The sequence below is a fragment of the Dendrobates tinctorius genome, unplaced genomic scaffold, assembly GCF_039654945.1.
Source record: "Dendrobates tinctorius isolate UK_male_01 unplaced genomic scaffold, ASM3965494v1 ptg000004l, whole genome shotgun sequence".
In the NCBI taxonomy this organism is placed as follows: Eukaryota; Metazoa; Chordata; class Amphibia; order Anura; family Dendrobatidae; genus Dendrobates; species Dendrobates tinctorius.
In genome coordinates, this window is record NW_027361672.1 from 15979666 (window position 1) to 15993741 (window position 14076).

The 14076-nt window shown below is 39.0% G+C and overlaps 1 protein-coding gene across 8 annotated transcripts in view; it reads right to left on the reverse strand.

Annotated features, from left to right (window-relative positions):
* The window catches only part of NFATC1 (nuclear factor of activated T cells 1), a 241370-nt gene that overhangs the window by 86545 nt on the left and 140749 nt on the right, over positions 1 to 14076 (reverse strand). For all 8 annotated transcript variants that reach the window (XM_073566385.1, XM_073566381.1, XM_073566393.1 and 5 more), the window contains exons 7-8: positions 10115 to 10170; positions 9202 to 9334 (exon numbers count right to left, since the gene is read on the reverse strand). In XM_073566385.1, coding sequence (XP_073422486.1) covers positions 9202 to 9334; positions 10115 to 10170 — 189 coding nt within the window. The remainder of the gene's footprint in view (positions 1 to 9201; positions 9335 to 10114; positions 10171 to 14076) is intronic.

A 14076-nucleotide genomic window follows, 5' to 3' on the forward strand; every position in this document is an offset into this window, starting at 1 on the left:
AGACCTATCCACAGCTTTAGAAAGGCTCAAACTTTGAGCCGGAACGTAGCAGAAGCCCATATGGGCTATTAAACCATCTTTTTTCTAAAAAAGGAGTGCTGTCGTCATCATTTTTTATACTAGTTAGATAAATATATAGCTGTCATTGAAATATATAATCAGTGTAGTGCGTGTGTAGCTTACTGTACAAGTATTTAGCTAATAATGAAATAAAAAAAAAGAAAAAAATGGAGTGGGGTCCCCCCTATTTTTAATAACCAGCAAAAGCTAGGCAGACAGATATTAATAACCTAGGAAGGGGCCATGGATATTGGCTGCCTCCCAGACAAAGAACATCAGCCCTCAGCTGACCCAGAAATGGTGCATCTATTAGATATGCCAATTCTGGCGCTTAGCCTCATCTCGTCCCACTTGTGATGGTGGGGTGGCAAGTGAGGTAATAGGGTTGGGGTTGATGTCAGCTTTGCAATGTCAGTTGTCATCAAGCCTAGGGGTTAGTAAACTAATCTCACAGCGGTTTGATAAGATTTAGGTTTGGGCACTTTAGACACCACTTACAGAGGAATTCTTTTATAGATCTGACTTTGTACAATGAAGAAATGTCATGTTGACACTGTAGTGGTGGTGTGCTCTACATCACTGCTGGGCACTACAGAAGGTGACCTCACAGTTTTGCACTTGGTAGTGAGAAGATAACATTTTTTTGCAAAATAAATTTTAGAACTTGGTGGTCTTGTTCTATGAACTAGTATGGGCTGATTAATAAGCATAACAAGTTGTTGGTTGACCCTGGTAGTTTTATTAGGGCTAAAAATACTCCATGTAAATGTGGAATCCTACGACAGGGCAAGTTACGGGCTCAGGTTTGTCTTTCTAGTATACATGGCTGTGTGCATGAATTCATACAACTTTTAGCAATAGAGGTCGCTGAAATAACCAGCCCCAGGGCTGTGCACACAATTTTGGCTACTTCAACATACTGTATACCTATATAACACACACAGAAATTTTGACTGTAGCACCCATCTGTTCCCATAAGATAGCTTGCCAAAATACACAAAAGGAGAAATTAAAGTCTGGTTCTTCATTACTTTGGCTATAAAAATGTAATAGACTGCGCTATTGTAATATATGGTGTAAATCTATTGATCATAGCTGTGTAATAACAGACCAATAAATCTACCTTTCCTTAATCATCAAAAGTCCAAACTAGCACCCCCCGATCACTTCAGGTGACCTCATCTCAAATTAGACGCTCTAATTTCAGCTGTCGTGAAAAACGCCTTTAACACAGTCTTTTCAGTTCAGCCAAACGTCTACAGCAACAGAACTCAAATAATAAGACTTAGTCGTTTACTATAATTTGGCGTCCATTATTTAAAGCCTAAAATTTCTTATATATACATCTCACGAAGTAAGCACATGGTAACCATTTGCAGGAGTGAGTTTAAGCTTTTTACAGCTAGTGAAGTCAGACATAGATTTTCTCCAAAATCTTTGGGGTTAACTGTACTAGCAATGTTAAATCTCATGCTTCATGCTGAATGGTAAAAACTGAGCACCAGGAACGCCAAATATAGGTCACTTCACGACAAAATTATTGTATACACAATTAAACATGTATATTATAGATGAGCTGTTCAATTTGTATTGCACTAGTAGCATCCGGTATGGACCTCCATGGCAACCATTCTTCATTTCAGTGCTAGATATACTCGGCTTATCATCCTGGGAACATCTTGACATCAGAAGATCCTGTGACATCATAACTAGTCACTAGGTTTCACGTGACATCATGACGTGAGTAATAAGCACCAGAGGAGCTCAAGATGCCAGGCGTAGAAGCGAAGACGGGCTCTCATGGAGGACCAGGTAGGATGCTGAAACAGAGCAATGTGCTGATGTACTGAATTGCTCATTACCATTATACAGTATATAATTTATTAAATATATAATTAAATTACAGATTTTTATCCTCTTCATGACCTGTACATGTCCAGTGTTTACGCGATCACGAGGCCAAAATCATGATGACAATATTACTGACCCTTTAGTGGTCATAGAAACAAAATCCACCAGGCATTTTTCTTTACTTTTCTATATCCAAAATCTTCAGTTTGCTCGATAGTTCACACCTTAGTTGCCAAGGAATTTGACTCAACTTCAATTAAAATTCACTTCTTCCTTAAGTAAAAAGTATACCCTCCCATTAAGACTAGTAGTTAATGTAAGGCACATTACTTGGTGGATGGTGGTATACTCACAATCTCAGATTCACTCCAAAGGTACCTACTACCAAATAGTTTTTATTTTCTGGTCCTTCCCTGTACATACAGAACCTGTTCCTAGTGGTTTGAGCCTGTTTGTGATTTCTTGGTGGTAAACAGACTACATTCTGTTCCATGTGGGGTGGCAGTGGGCTATTTAATGCCACCGTTTGGCAATTTGTTGTATATTCGAAGTTTATTCTCTAAGGGCTGCCGCATATACTATTCATTCTGCTCATTTTTGATCAGTAATGTTCTATAAGGCTATGTGCACACAATGTGCTGTTGATGGTTTTCGCAACATTTTTTTCCTCGCGGAAATGGTCCAAAAACGAAATGCAATACTTATGCAAGGTAATTCAATGACAATCCTGAAGTGTTGTGCACATGATCGGTAAATTTCCGTCCGTATTTGCAGTGCATTTTTTTCTGCAGCATGTCAATTCTTTTTGTGTTTCTGCAGCATTTCTGCACCCATTGACTTCAACTGATTCAGCCAAATCCGCAGCAAAAACACAGGTATAAAAATGTTTGCAGATTTGCTGAGTTTTTGTTTTGCATTTTACTGGCTTCCTATGTTTTTTTCCATGCTGTCACCTGGGCGACAGCGTGGGAAACACCGGCGCGGTGGTTGTTATCGGCAGTATTGCTACCGCTGATAAGACAGTCGGTCAGAGCGCTGTGGGATCATGCTGTCAGATGTTAGCGGGACACCGCAGCTGTGACTGCCACACGCGGTAACGTTACCACCGGTACTGTCAGTCAGAGTGCTGCGGGATCATGCTGTCAGATGTCAGCATGACACCGCAGCTGTGACTGTGACCTGCTGGCGTGGGCTGATGAGACTACTGCTCCCATTAGGCTATGTCTGCTGTCACTGATAACAGTGACAGCACGTGCCGCTGATGGGAAACGTAGTCTCATCTGCCGGCGCCTGTGCTCAAAGTTAAAAAAAAAGTAAAATTACATACATATTCAATTTTAAGAAAAACCCATTATACTCACCTAACACCAAATTCCTGATGCTATCTTCTCCTAGAAAAAATGTAAAATAATAAACCAACATATACACACCTGTCCGCCCTACTCCACGTAATCCGAGTGTCCCACGGCAATCACACGTGTAGAACAGGCTGCCGGAAATACACTGACGGGAGGTAATTGTTCCAGCAGTGTATCACTGAGCTGCCGTGAGAGTTCGCCGGAGTTCATCAGCTTCCGTGCTCTCACTTACGGCACTGCTGCGTGAGAGCTTTCCCACACAGCTGTGGTGCCATAAGGGAGATCACCGGAGCTGATCAGCTGATGAACTCCGGTGAACTCTCTCACGGCAGCTCAGTGATACACTGCTGGAACGATTACCTCCTGTCAGTATATCGCCAGCTGCCTTTGAGAGCAGTCACATCACTGATGTGACTGCTCTCAAAGTGATCACGATGGTCATGGGACAGTACGGATTATCTTCTCTGCGGACAGGTGAGGAATATTGTGGTTTATTATTTTATTTTTCTTGCAGGAGACATTGGTTTCAGTGGATTATGCATTCGGTGAGTATGGTTTAATTAAGATTGTTAAAGTAGTCTGTGTCATTAATTCAAATAAAGGACTTTATTCTGGGTGTCTGTGTTTTTATACAATATCACTATGGGGTTATTAATGGATAGGTGTCTTATAGACACCTCTCCATTACTAACTTGTGGGCTTGATGTCACCTGACAATACAAAGGTGACATCAACCTCATAAATATGAACCCAACTTGCCACCGCTACATGGCAAGTGGGAAGAGCGAGGCTAAGTGCCAGATTTGGCAGATCTTACAGATGCGCCTTTTCTGGGGTGGCTGATAGCTGATGTTTTTAGTCTGGGAGGGGCCAATATACATGGCCCCTCCCTTGGCTATTAATATCAGCCCACAGCTGTAAGCCTAGCCTTTGCTGGTTAGACTTTATAGAGGGACCCTATGTCAAATTTTTCTGGGATCCCCTTGTAAACTAGCCAGTAAAGGCTAAGCAAACAGCTGTGAGCTGATATTAATATCCTGGGAACTTTTATGGCTACTGGCTCCTTCCCATAATATTAACAACAGCCCTCAGCCATCGGCTTTCCCTCTGCTGGTTATTAAAATTACGCCTGAGCCCATGCAATTTTTTTTCACTTTTTTTTTTCTTTAAAACTAACAGTTGCTGTCTGGTTACAGCCTATGCACATTCATTCTGTTAATGCTCCTGCATAAGCTGGTGAGTGACAATGTGTGTTTGTGCTTACTTATCAGCTTAGTAATGAGGGTGTCAGGCTGACACCTTTTCATTAGTAAGCTAGGTGTCAGTGACAGATGCTGACACCAAGCCCTAATCCCATTATGCTGATCCTATTGCATCAGCATAAAAAGGTGACTTTTTAAAATATTTTTATTTAGCTCAAAGATGAATTGCTGTACAAAAACACATGCAAAAACGCATACAAAAGCGCATGCAAAAATGCATCAAAAACATGGCAAAACGCAAGTTTTTTCTGCAGCGTTTTTCCTGCCAAGAGATGCATAAACCTTGCAGAAATTTCTGCAAGCAAATGCTCAACGTGCACAAATGCCACCCATTTCTTCCAAAATGTATTACTGTGTTTTAGATGCATTTTTCCACAAATCTACACTTTGCATCCATTACCGTATATATCAAGCATTTCCGTTCAAGTTAAGGACGTAAATCTGTTTTTGGAAAAGTCAGACAAAACAAAATCTGTGGCGACATAATTCATGCTAAAGAACTAAGATAACATTGACTATTTATTATTTTTTTCATCATATGGTCTTTTGCAATTGTTTGCCAGAAAGAAATTGAATGTTGTACCCTATCTTAATAAACAAGGGCTGTTCACTTTCTTCTTTAACAAGCAGTATAAAACCAACTGCTGACTTTGAGCCAGTGTCTTGGAAAATTATTAAAAAAAAAATATTGGAGAACAAATCCAAGAAAGTGGGCAGGAATAAACATCAATATGGCAGTATGTTTATTAACTGTGGTTACAAATGGGTCAAGAAGAACAGCAGTACAGGAGAAACGTGAGATTATTTTTCTGCGTTTCTCTTTCTATAGAATATTGTTAGCAGATGGAAATTAGATTAAAAACCATATGTATATATTTGTATATAGAGAAATGCAGGGAAGACACAGATCACGCACCTCCTGCACTTCGTCTTGTTCGGCCCTTATACAGGATATCCTCTTACATCACCAGGACTTCCTCATTAGTGATCACACTGATAAAGCATTGTACTCTCAGAAACTTAATCATTTTAGTTCTCTGAGGCATTGAGACACAGTTAAAGGGATTGTCAAATCTCATTTGTCAGACTGTGCTTGTAGACTGACAAACTGTGACAGTGTGCGGTGTACACGCCGTGCGAGTAGATGTGACCTCATGACATGACCTCATGTATACGAGTTGTATGCTTGTAGTCACGTACTGATTAGACTCAATCTGCTTTTTTCAATAAAAGAGAATTGATAGACGCCAGATGGGTCTAGTTGGCATGTGACCGCAAGTGTACAAATCGCACACATGTGGTCACGTGATGGCCCAATAATACAAAGAATATTACAGAGCCCATGACAATGTGTGGCACACTTATGATTCGGCAGTCTGCAGTCACATTAAGTTTTTATGAACGCAGACAGCCCCTTTAACATCTATCTTCCTGGAATAAAAAAGGGCGAATGGTGGAGTGGGCATTTCTTTGCCTATCTGGATTCATACTTAAAGTGCTCAAAACACAAATCATATAAAGAACTTTCACTATCCTTTTATTTTTATAAAGTCTATAAAAAGGACCACTATTTAGAAACGTAAATGTAAAAAAGTCCTAACAAAATATTTGGAGACAGAGGGACAGGCACACTTTGTAACACTTTGTTCTATGGATGTATTTAAATATAGTTAGGTAGAGAAAACGTTCATAAATTAAGGTAAATAAGAAACTATCATGTACTCTGAACAAATTGGGAGAAGATCAAGTTCATTGTGGATTCACTACCTTCAATTCTGGAGTAAAAGGAAGAAGACAAGATTTAGACCTCGCAAGTTTATGTGAACTTGCGCACCGGGCCTTGCTTCTTACTTACAGATGTGTCCATCCTTACCTTTTCTTGAATTTGGTGGAGGATTCCCGATTTCTCAGTAAAAAAAATTCAATACCATATCGCAATATACCACCAAATCTCTTGACATAATGTAACCAATGTCACAACCTAAGAGTTTCCACACATATAGCATAGACATCTCATGATAGAGTCTCACAAAATCAGGTTTTCTTTTTAAGCTATTAATCTCACACCACAAATCTTGGGATATGTTGCGTCAAGAGCAAAGGTAAGGAAGGACACATTTGTATCAGTGACCTAAACCCTGGAAATAGACCACTTGCTCAGTGGTCCACACTTTCCATGCATTTTCCCTATGGACAGAGAGCGCCCCATTGTTTTTCTGCTATCCTGACGTTCGCTCATTGTCCTATGTCATTTGTCAGCAAACCTTTGGCACAGTTTATACATCTATAATACTGTGTACAATTATTGACTTTGTTCGGACGGTGGCATGTTGAACACTCCTTATATATTTCTAACTTATACTCATATTAGTGGAGTAATGTTTCTCTTGGTCATGATTTTCATGGTATAAACCTCTTACAGCTCACTCTATAAGAATAATGTGTCTATTTTCTGATGAATAGAGTGAGGCCAAAGAATTGTTACTCAAAACTCAGAGTACGTGAATAAACTAATCCTTGAAAAACACAGAGTAGAAGAGGATAACTTGAAAAAATGTACACATTAAAGAATATATTTATATAAGAAGATTATAAACGGTCTAGGATTTAAGACAGTATATAAATAAGCTTTAATGGCCCATATCCAAAGTAAGAGCTATTGGGTGGTACAATACAAGGGTGGACACAAACAGAAGAGGGCCCTTGAATTTGAGCAGTATAGGAGCCCTTTTCAGCCCCATAGCTCATCATAATGCACAATTCCCCTTTCTTTGGAGGTGGAAATGGGCCACTTTACCTTTTGAGCCCCTGTGCACAGGATTGCGCAGGATGCCCCAATGATATGTGTGCCCCTGGTACATCCTGACATTCAATGCTATTAAGAAATATGTAGGATACTAATAGCAGTGAGGCTCATGGTATGAAGGGTTGCTTACATGTATACTGCAGGAAAGCATATGACAGTGAAATCCTCCTTACACCATCACCTACTCATGTCCCTACCCCTTTATAATATCTTCTTAATTATGACACCAGGGAGTATATATAGCTTATAAGGGAAACATAAGGGACGACCACATTGTGCAAAGTTCCTTTCTCACTGCATACCTCAGACTTTTACCGTACATAATCCACTTAATGCCAGCTCTTTATAAAATCAACCTGTTTATTTTAATAAACAAATGAAATTTACAAATTGATTTTCATGATACAATCATAATTCACAAAGTATAATTCAATCACAAAACTGGTTTTCAAAAGTTAAGGATTAAATAAAGTTTTACAACCTGTCACCATGCAGTTAAAGTTGCGATACAAGGCCAGTGGCTAATAGAAATATACTTGATTTTATCTCAGATAAGTCTTATGACATTACATTATCGTGGTTCAGCTTTTATAGAAAATAGAAGGTATATACTAAGCAGCACAATCATTTAAATGCCCATAAAAGTTGCATTAACTATTCGTAATTGGTGGAATTTACTGTCTAGTTGATGCTCGTAACCAAATGCCCAAAGCCAATATTTATGATAAGACCATAATGAGCATACAAAGTGGCAGCCACATCAACGTAGATGTTTATTATGGATTTTTGGCTGCCAATTCGCCCCTTTATATAAAAGAAACCCTATTATAGAGTTGAGCTATGTCTCCCCATTAGCAATTTTACCATATAAGACATGCAATAATATAAATCAGAATTATTTGAGCAGCAAACAATGCGTTGTGATCATTTACAAAGCAAACAAGTTTATTTCACATATAAATGAAAAATATCTTACAACGTATTTTCTTAAATTTAAAAAAAAAAAGAACACAGAGTGATTATAAAGTAAAAAAAAATTTATCAAAAAGTGAATCCCATTAGTGTGTTTATGACACACTTTATATTGTATTGCCTCAATCAACAAGGAACCAGTGCGATAATTACCATTTACCAATCTGAACACTCATGAGGTAGAATGGTGTTAGACCCATGTTCCAGTACGGACTCTATGATAAAAAATAAATATCAAGATTCTAGCTGTAGATTGCTGAACCTCTGCCCTGCAAAGGTTTGTCAAAAAAAGAGTCTTTGTTTCTTCCCCAGCCACACCCCGATCAGCAACAGCTGTTTTGCTTCTAGCTTTGCATAGGCTACTGCCAAAACAGCGGGTGAGACCTTTCTTCCTATTCCCACCCTTTTGTCCCAGCTCACCCAGTTGCACAAAAAATTCAATCCAAGGCATAACATGTTCTAAATTAGATGAAACGAAATCTAAACATTCCCCAAAAATAAAACAGATCATTGTTTGAGCACTGTATAAGCCTCATGCAGAATAAATGTGGTCATCTGAACTATGTTCCTCTAGCAGACGTGAGATTTGAGCCCTCGATGAACTGCTCCCTTTAAAAATGTTTAACTATCTTTACTGTAAGTGTATTTTTGGCACCAAATAGGATGTTTGCAAATGGGAAGGTCAGGTAGTACGCTTCTCAGATTAGCCAGGACAAAACAAGCAGTTCTTTCTAGCAAAATTGCAAGTTTACCTCGTCCACCAGGAGTTAAGAAAATGCGGAGACATGATTTTCTTAAACACAGTTTACATCAGACATTTCTGTACTTTAACAAAACTGCAAGCACCCAGCTTCAGATATATAAGAAACACTTTCATGAGTCATTATGTTACCATTGGCTGGCAGATAGGTGAATTGCTGGTACTGGCTTCTTTTCCTCTTTCCGTTGCAGACGTAAAAATTGACTTGAACTGGGCTGGATATTCTTTGATTGCGAAATGGTGGGATGTCCACGACTAGTGAGTTCTGTAAAGAAAAAGTACATTTCAATCATTAATGTTTAGTCATTCATCACGCTATTTCTATTCATTAGAAGATCTATAAGGGTATATTAAAAAAAAAAGTTACAATTGTGTGAATGGGGATGCTTTGGCTAGAATAACTGTTGCGTATCAACATAAAATATTGTTTAAGACAAGTCTTTTACTAAAAAACAATTTATGCAGCACATAGACCACCATAAGTATACGTATCAAGTCATTATTCTCCTTGAAAGCATTTTTTATTAGTCATGCCAATCATTTTTATTTCAAAACTAAAGGGAAATTCACCGGTAGCTTATGCTGCCAAAACCATGGGCAGCATGAACCACAGCCTGGCGGCATGAATGCAGCCGAGTACCATATATTACTCTTAGAAAAGTTTCCGTGTTTCAGAGAAAACATGCTTTGAAGATACAGCCAGCCGGCTCTTCCCAGTAGATGATGGTCAGGTCACTCCCTTACATGTACATAGTAGAGATCTGTCAATCTCCTTTAACATTGCTGGGAATAGCCGGTCAGTGGCAGTACCGGATTAGTCTGATCTCCAAATCTTCAAAGTATATTTTCTCTGAAATGCCAAATTAAAAGACTAATATACCTGGCTGTAAAATCAAACCAGTTTTGAGGTCTATCTGGAAAATTGTCCATGTGCACTAGCACATAGGCTAATATTGGAGCAGTTGGCAAGTCACACAGAAGATACGTTCATATGAACGCAACCAAATTCTAACAATGACGTAATCTTAAAAATGATTATGCTTACAGGCTTGAACACTTCCTTGTCAGTTTTGGCTTCCATTTCCCATACATGATGACCATCTAAAAAAAAAACAACAAGAAGACATTTATTATTAGGCAATTATAGTCCAAATATTATGTACAAAGGTCCATGTTTATTACTCAGCTCATGACAGTTTTTGGCATAAACAGAGCCCTAAAAAGTCTCGAATTGCAAAAGATCTTAAGTTCTAAAATAATGAGTGTGGTGGGTAACAACTTTTAGGCAGATTTATTAAGCCAGAAAATGGTACAAATGTTGGCACAAATCTATACTTTTTTATGGTAAGCACACATTTCTTTTGCTGACTGTTAGAGAGTCCACAATGTGGCAAATTTAAAAAGGGGCATGTAACTTGCAATACATTACAGACTGTTGTAAGAAACGCCAGTACCGTATGACTAAATATCCCCCCACATGTTGACTTTTATAAGTGTACAGTATATTGAGTACACAATGCTTTGGTCACTAGTGGTCACAAATAATTCCAGATTGTATAGGTTTTACATACGGCAATATATATTGTATACAAAATATATTCTGAATGTAATCTAGGAGCTGGTAAATTGTCTCAAAAAACTAATATTCTAAAAACCTTGGCTGTGAGATGGATTGAAAAAAGAAGTAAAACTTTCTCTGCCCATTGAATGTCCTCTCACCATTTCAGAAAGCATTAATGCAATGCCCTTTTGAAAATGTATTTATGCAAAATAATATCATTTATATGTTTAAAATGAGTCAAATGACCCTTCAGATGAGCATTACATTGTACTTGTCATGTACTGGAATTGCATCTGAACTAGGGCTGCAGAAAGGTCAGAAATATCAGCTGATTTACACTCGCCAAAATACGATGCTGCATTTTTGGACCGTTTTTTTTGCTAAGTTAAAGATGTCGACACACTGCATACCTTGCTGGTGAACCTTTTTTTCCCCCAGGATTTGGAAATGTCCTTTGGCACAAACTAAAGTATGAAATCATCTAAGAAAAGGGATTGCTGTTATGTCATCCTTTCCATTATCATGCGCAGAAGGTTCGAGTGGAATGTATTTTCTTCTTCAGTCTTTTATTTCATTTTTTTTTTTTTTTTAGCATTTTCCTAATATTCTACATAGGGAACCTGTCAACTCCAAAAATGCTATTAACCTGCAGATATAGGGCTGGCTTACTGTAGCATCTGCTACAAGGAGAAAATGAAGTGATACTCTCTCTGCAGCTAGCCGCTCACTTCCCGTCATTGGGGCAGTGCGAGTCACTGCTTACTATACAGTTGTGGCCAAAAGTATTGACACCCCTGCAATTCTGTCAGATAATACTCAGTTTCTTCCTGAAAATGATTGCAAACACAAATTCTTTGGTATTATTATCTTCATTTAATTTGTCTTAAATGAAAAAACACAAAAGAGAATGAAGCAAAAAGCAAAACATTGATCATTTCACACAAAACTCCAAAAATGAGCCAGACAAAAGTATTGGCACCCTCAGCCTAATACTTGGTTGCACAACCTTTAGCCAAAATAACTGTGACCAACTGCTTCCGGTAACCATCAATGAGTTTCTTACAATGCTCTGCTGGAATTTTAGACCATTCTTCTTTGGCAAACTGCTCCAGGTCCCTGATATTTGAAGGGTGCCTTCTCCAAACTGCCATTTTTAGATCTCTCCACAGGGGTTCGATGGGATTCAGGTCTGGACTCATTGCTGGCCACCTTAGAAGTCTCCAGTGCTTTCTCTCAAACCATTTTCTAGTGCTTTTTGAAGTGTGTTTTGGGTCATTGTCCTGCTGGAAGACCCATGACCTCTGAGGGAGACCCAGCTTTCTCACACTGGGCCCTACATTATGCTGCAAAATTTGTTGGCAGTCTTCAGACTTCATAATGCCATGTACACGGTCAAGCAGTCCAGTGCCAGAGGCAGCAAAGCAACCCGAAAACATCAGGGAACCTCCGCCATGTTTGACTGTAGGGACCGTGTTTTCTTTGAATGCCTCTTTTTTTTTCTCCTGTAAACTCTATGTTGATGCCTTTGCCCAAAAAGCTCTACTTTTGTCTCATCTGACCAGAGAACATTCTTCCAAAACGTTTTAGGCTTTTCAGGTAAGTTTTGGCAAACTCCAGCCTGGCTTTTTTATGTCTCGGGGTAAGAAGTGGGGTCTTCCTGGGTCTCCTACCATACAGTCCCTTTTCATTCAGACGCCGACGGATAGTACGGGTTGACACTGTTGTACCCTCGGACTGCAGGGCAGCTTGAACTTGTTTGGATGTTAGTCGAGGTTCTTTATCCAACATCCGCACAATCTTGCATTGAAATCTCTTGTCAATTTTTCTTTTCCATCCACATCTAGGGAGGTTAGCCACAGTGCCATGGGCTTTAAACTTCTTGATGACACTGCGCACGGTAGACAAAGGAACATTCAGGTCTTTGGAGATGGACTTGTAGCCTTGAGATTGCTCATGCTTCCTCACAATTTGGTTTCTCAAGTCCTCAGACAGTTCTTTGGTCTTCTTTCTTTTCTCCATGCTCAATGTGGTACACACAAGGACACAGGACAGAGTTTGAGTCAACTTTAATCCATGTCAACTGGCTGCAAGTGTGATTTAGTGATTGCCAACACCTGTTAGGTGCCACAGGTAAGTTACAGGTACTGTTAATTACACAAATTAGAGAAGCATCACATGATTTTTCAAACAGTGCCAATACTTTTGTCCACCCTCTTTTTTATGTTTGGTGTGGAATTACATCCAATTTGGCTTTAGGACAATTCTTTTTGTGTTTTTTCATTTAAGACAAATTAAATGAAGATAATAATACCAAAGAATTTGTGTTTGCAATCATTTTCAGGAAGAAACTGAGTATTATCTGACAGAATTGCAGGGGTGTCAATACTTTTGGCCACAACGGTACAGTGAGAGCGCCAATCTCGGCAGACAACTTTGTACACATGTGAATCTGATGTGACCATGCATTGCATTGAAGAGACTATTCATTTCAAAGGCATATATCTAATGCTACACTTCCCTGAAAGGGAAAAGTGTGGCTATCTGTACTTCCCCTGTGATAATAGTGGATTACTGGAACACAGAGATGCAGGGCCTAAGAAGATCAGCTGATTTCCACTGTGGATTCTTTTTAACAATGGAATGATTTTGATAGGCAACCTATATAATTTTGTCCATGGAGAAACTGAATTATAATAAAAATACTTCATATCCGCTGATAGTGTCTGCAATATTGGTACGTTATTCGAATATATTTTTGTAAAAGTCAGAGTGCCCAAACTATTTACAGTGCCTTGTGAAAGTATTCGGCCCCCTGGAACTTTTCAACCTTTTCCCACATATCATGCTTCAAACATAAAGATACCAAATGTAAATTTTTGGTGAAGAATCAACAACAAGTGGGACACAATTGTGAAGTTGAACGAAATTTATTGGTTATTTAAAATTTTTGTGGAAATTCAAAAACTGAAAAGTGGGGCGTGCAATATTATTCGGCCTCTTTAACTTAATACTTTGTTGCGCCACCTTTTGCTGCGATTACAGCTGCAAGTCGCTTGGGGTATGTCTCTATCAGTTTTGTACATCGAGAGACTGAAATTCTTGCCCATTCTTCCTTGTAAAACAGCTCGAGCACAGTGAGGTTTGATGGAGATCGCTTGTGAATAGCAGTTTTCAGCTCTTTCCACAGATTCTCGATTGGATTCAGGTCTGGACTTTGACTTGCCCATTCTAACACCTGGATACGTTTATTTGTGAACCACTCCATTGTAGATTTTGCTTTATGTTTGGGATCATTGTCTTGTTGGAAGACAAATCTCCATCCCAGTCTTAGGTCTTTTGCAGACTGAAACAGGTTTTCTGCAAGAATGGTCCTGTATTTGGCTCCATCCATCTTCCCATAAATTTTAACCATCTTCCCTGTCCCTGCTGAAGAAAAGCAGGCCCAA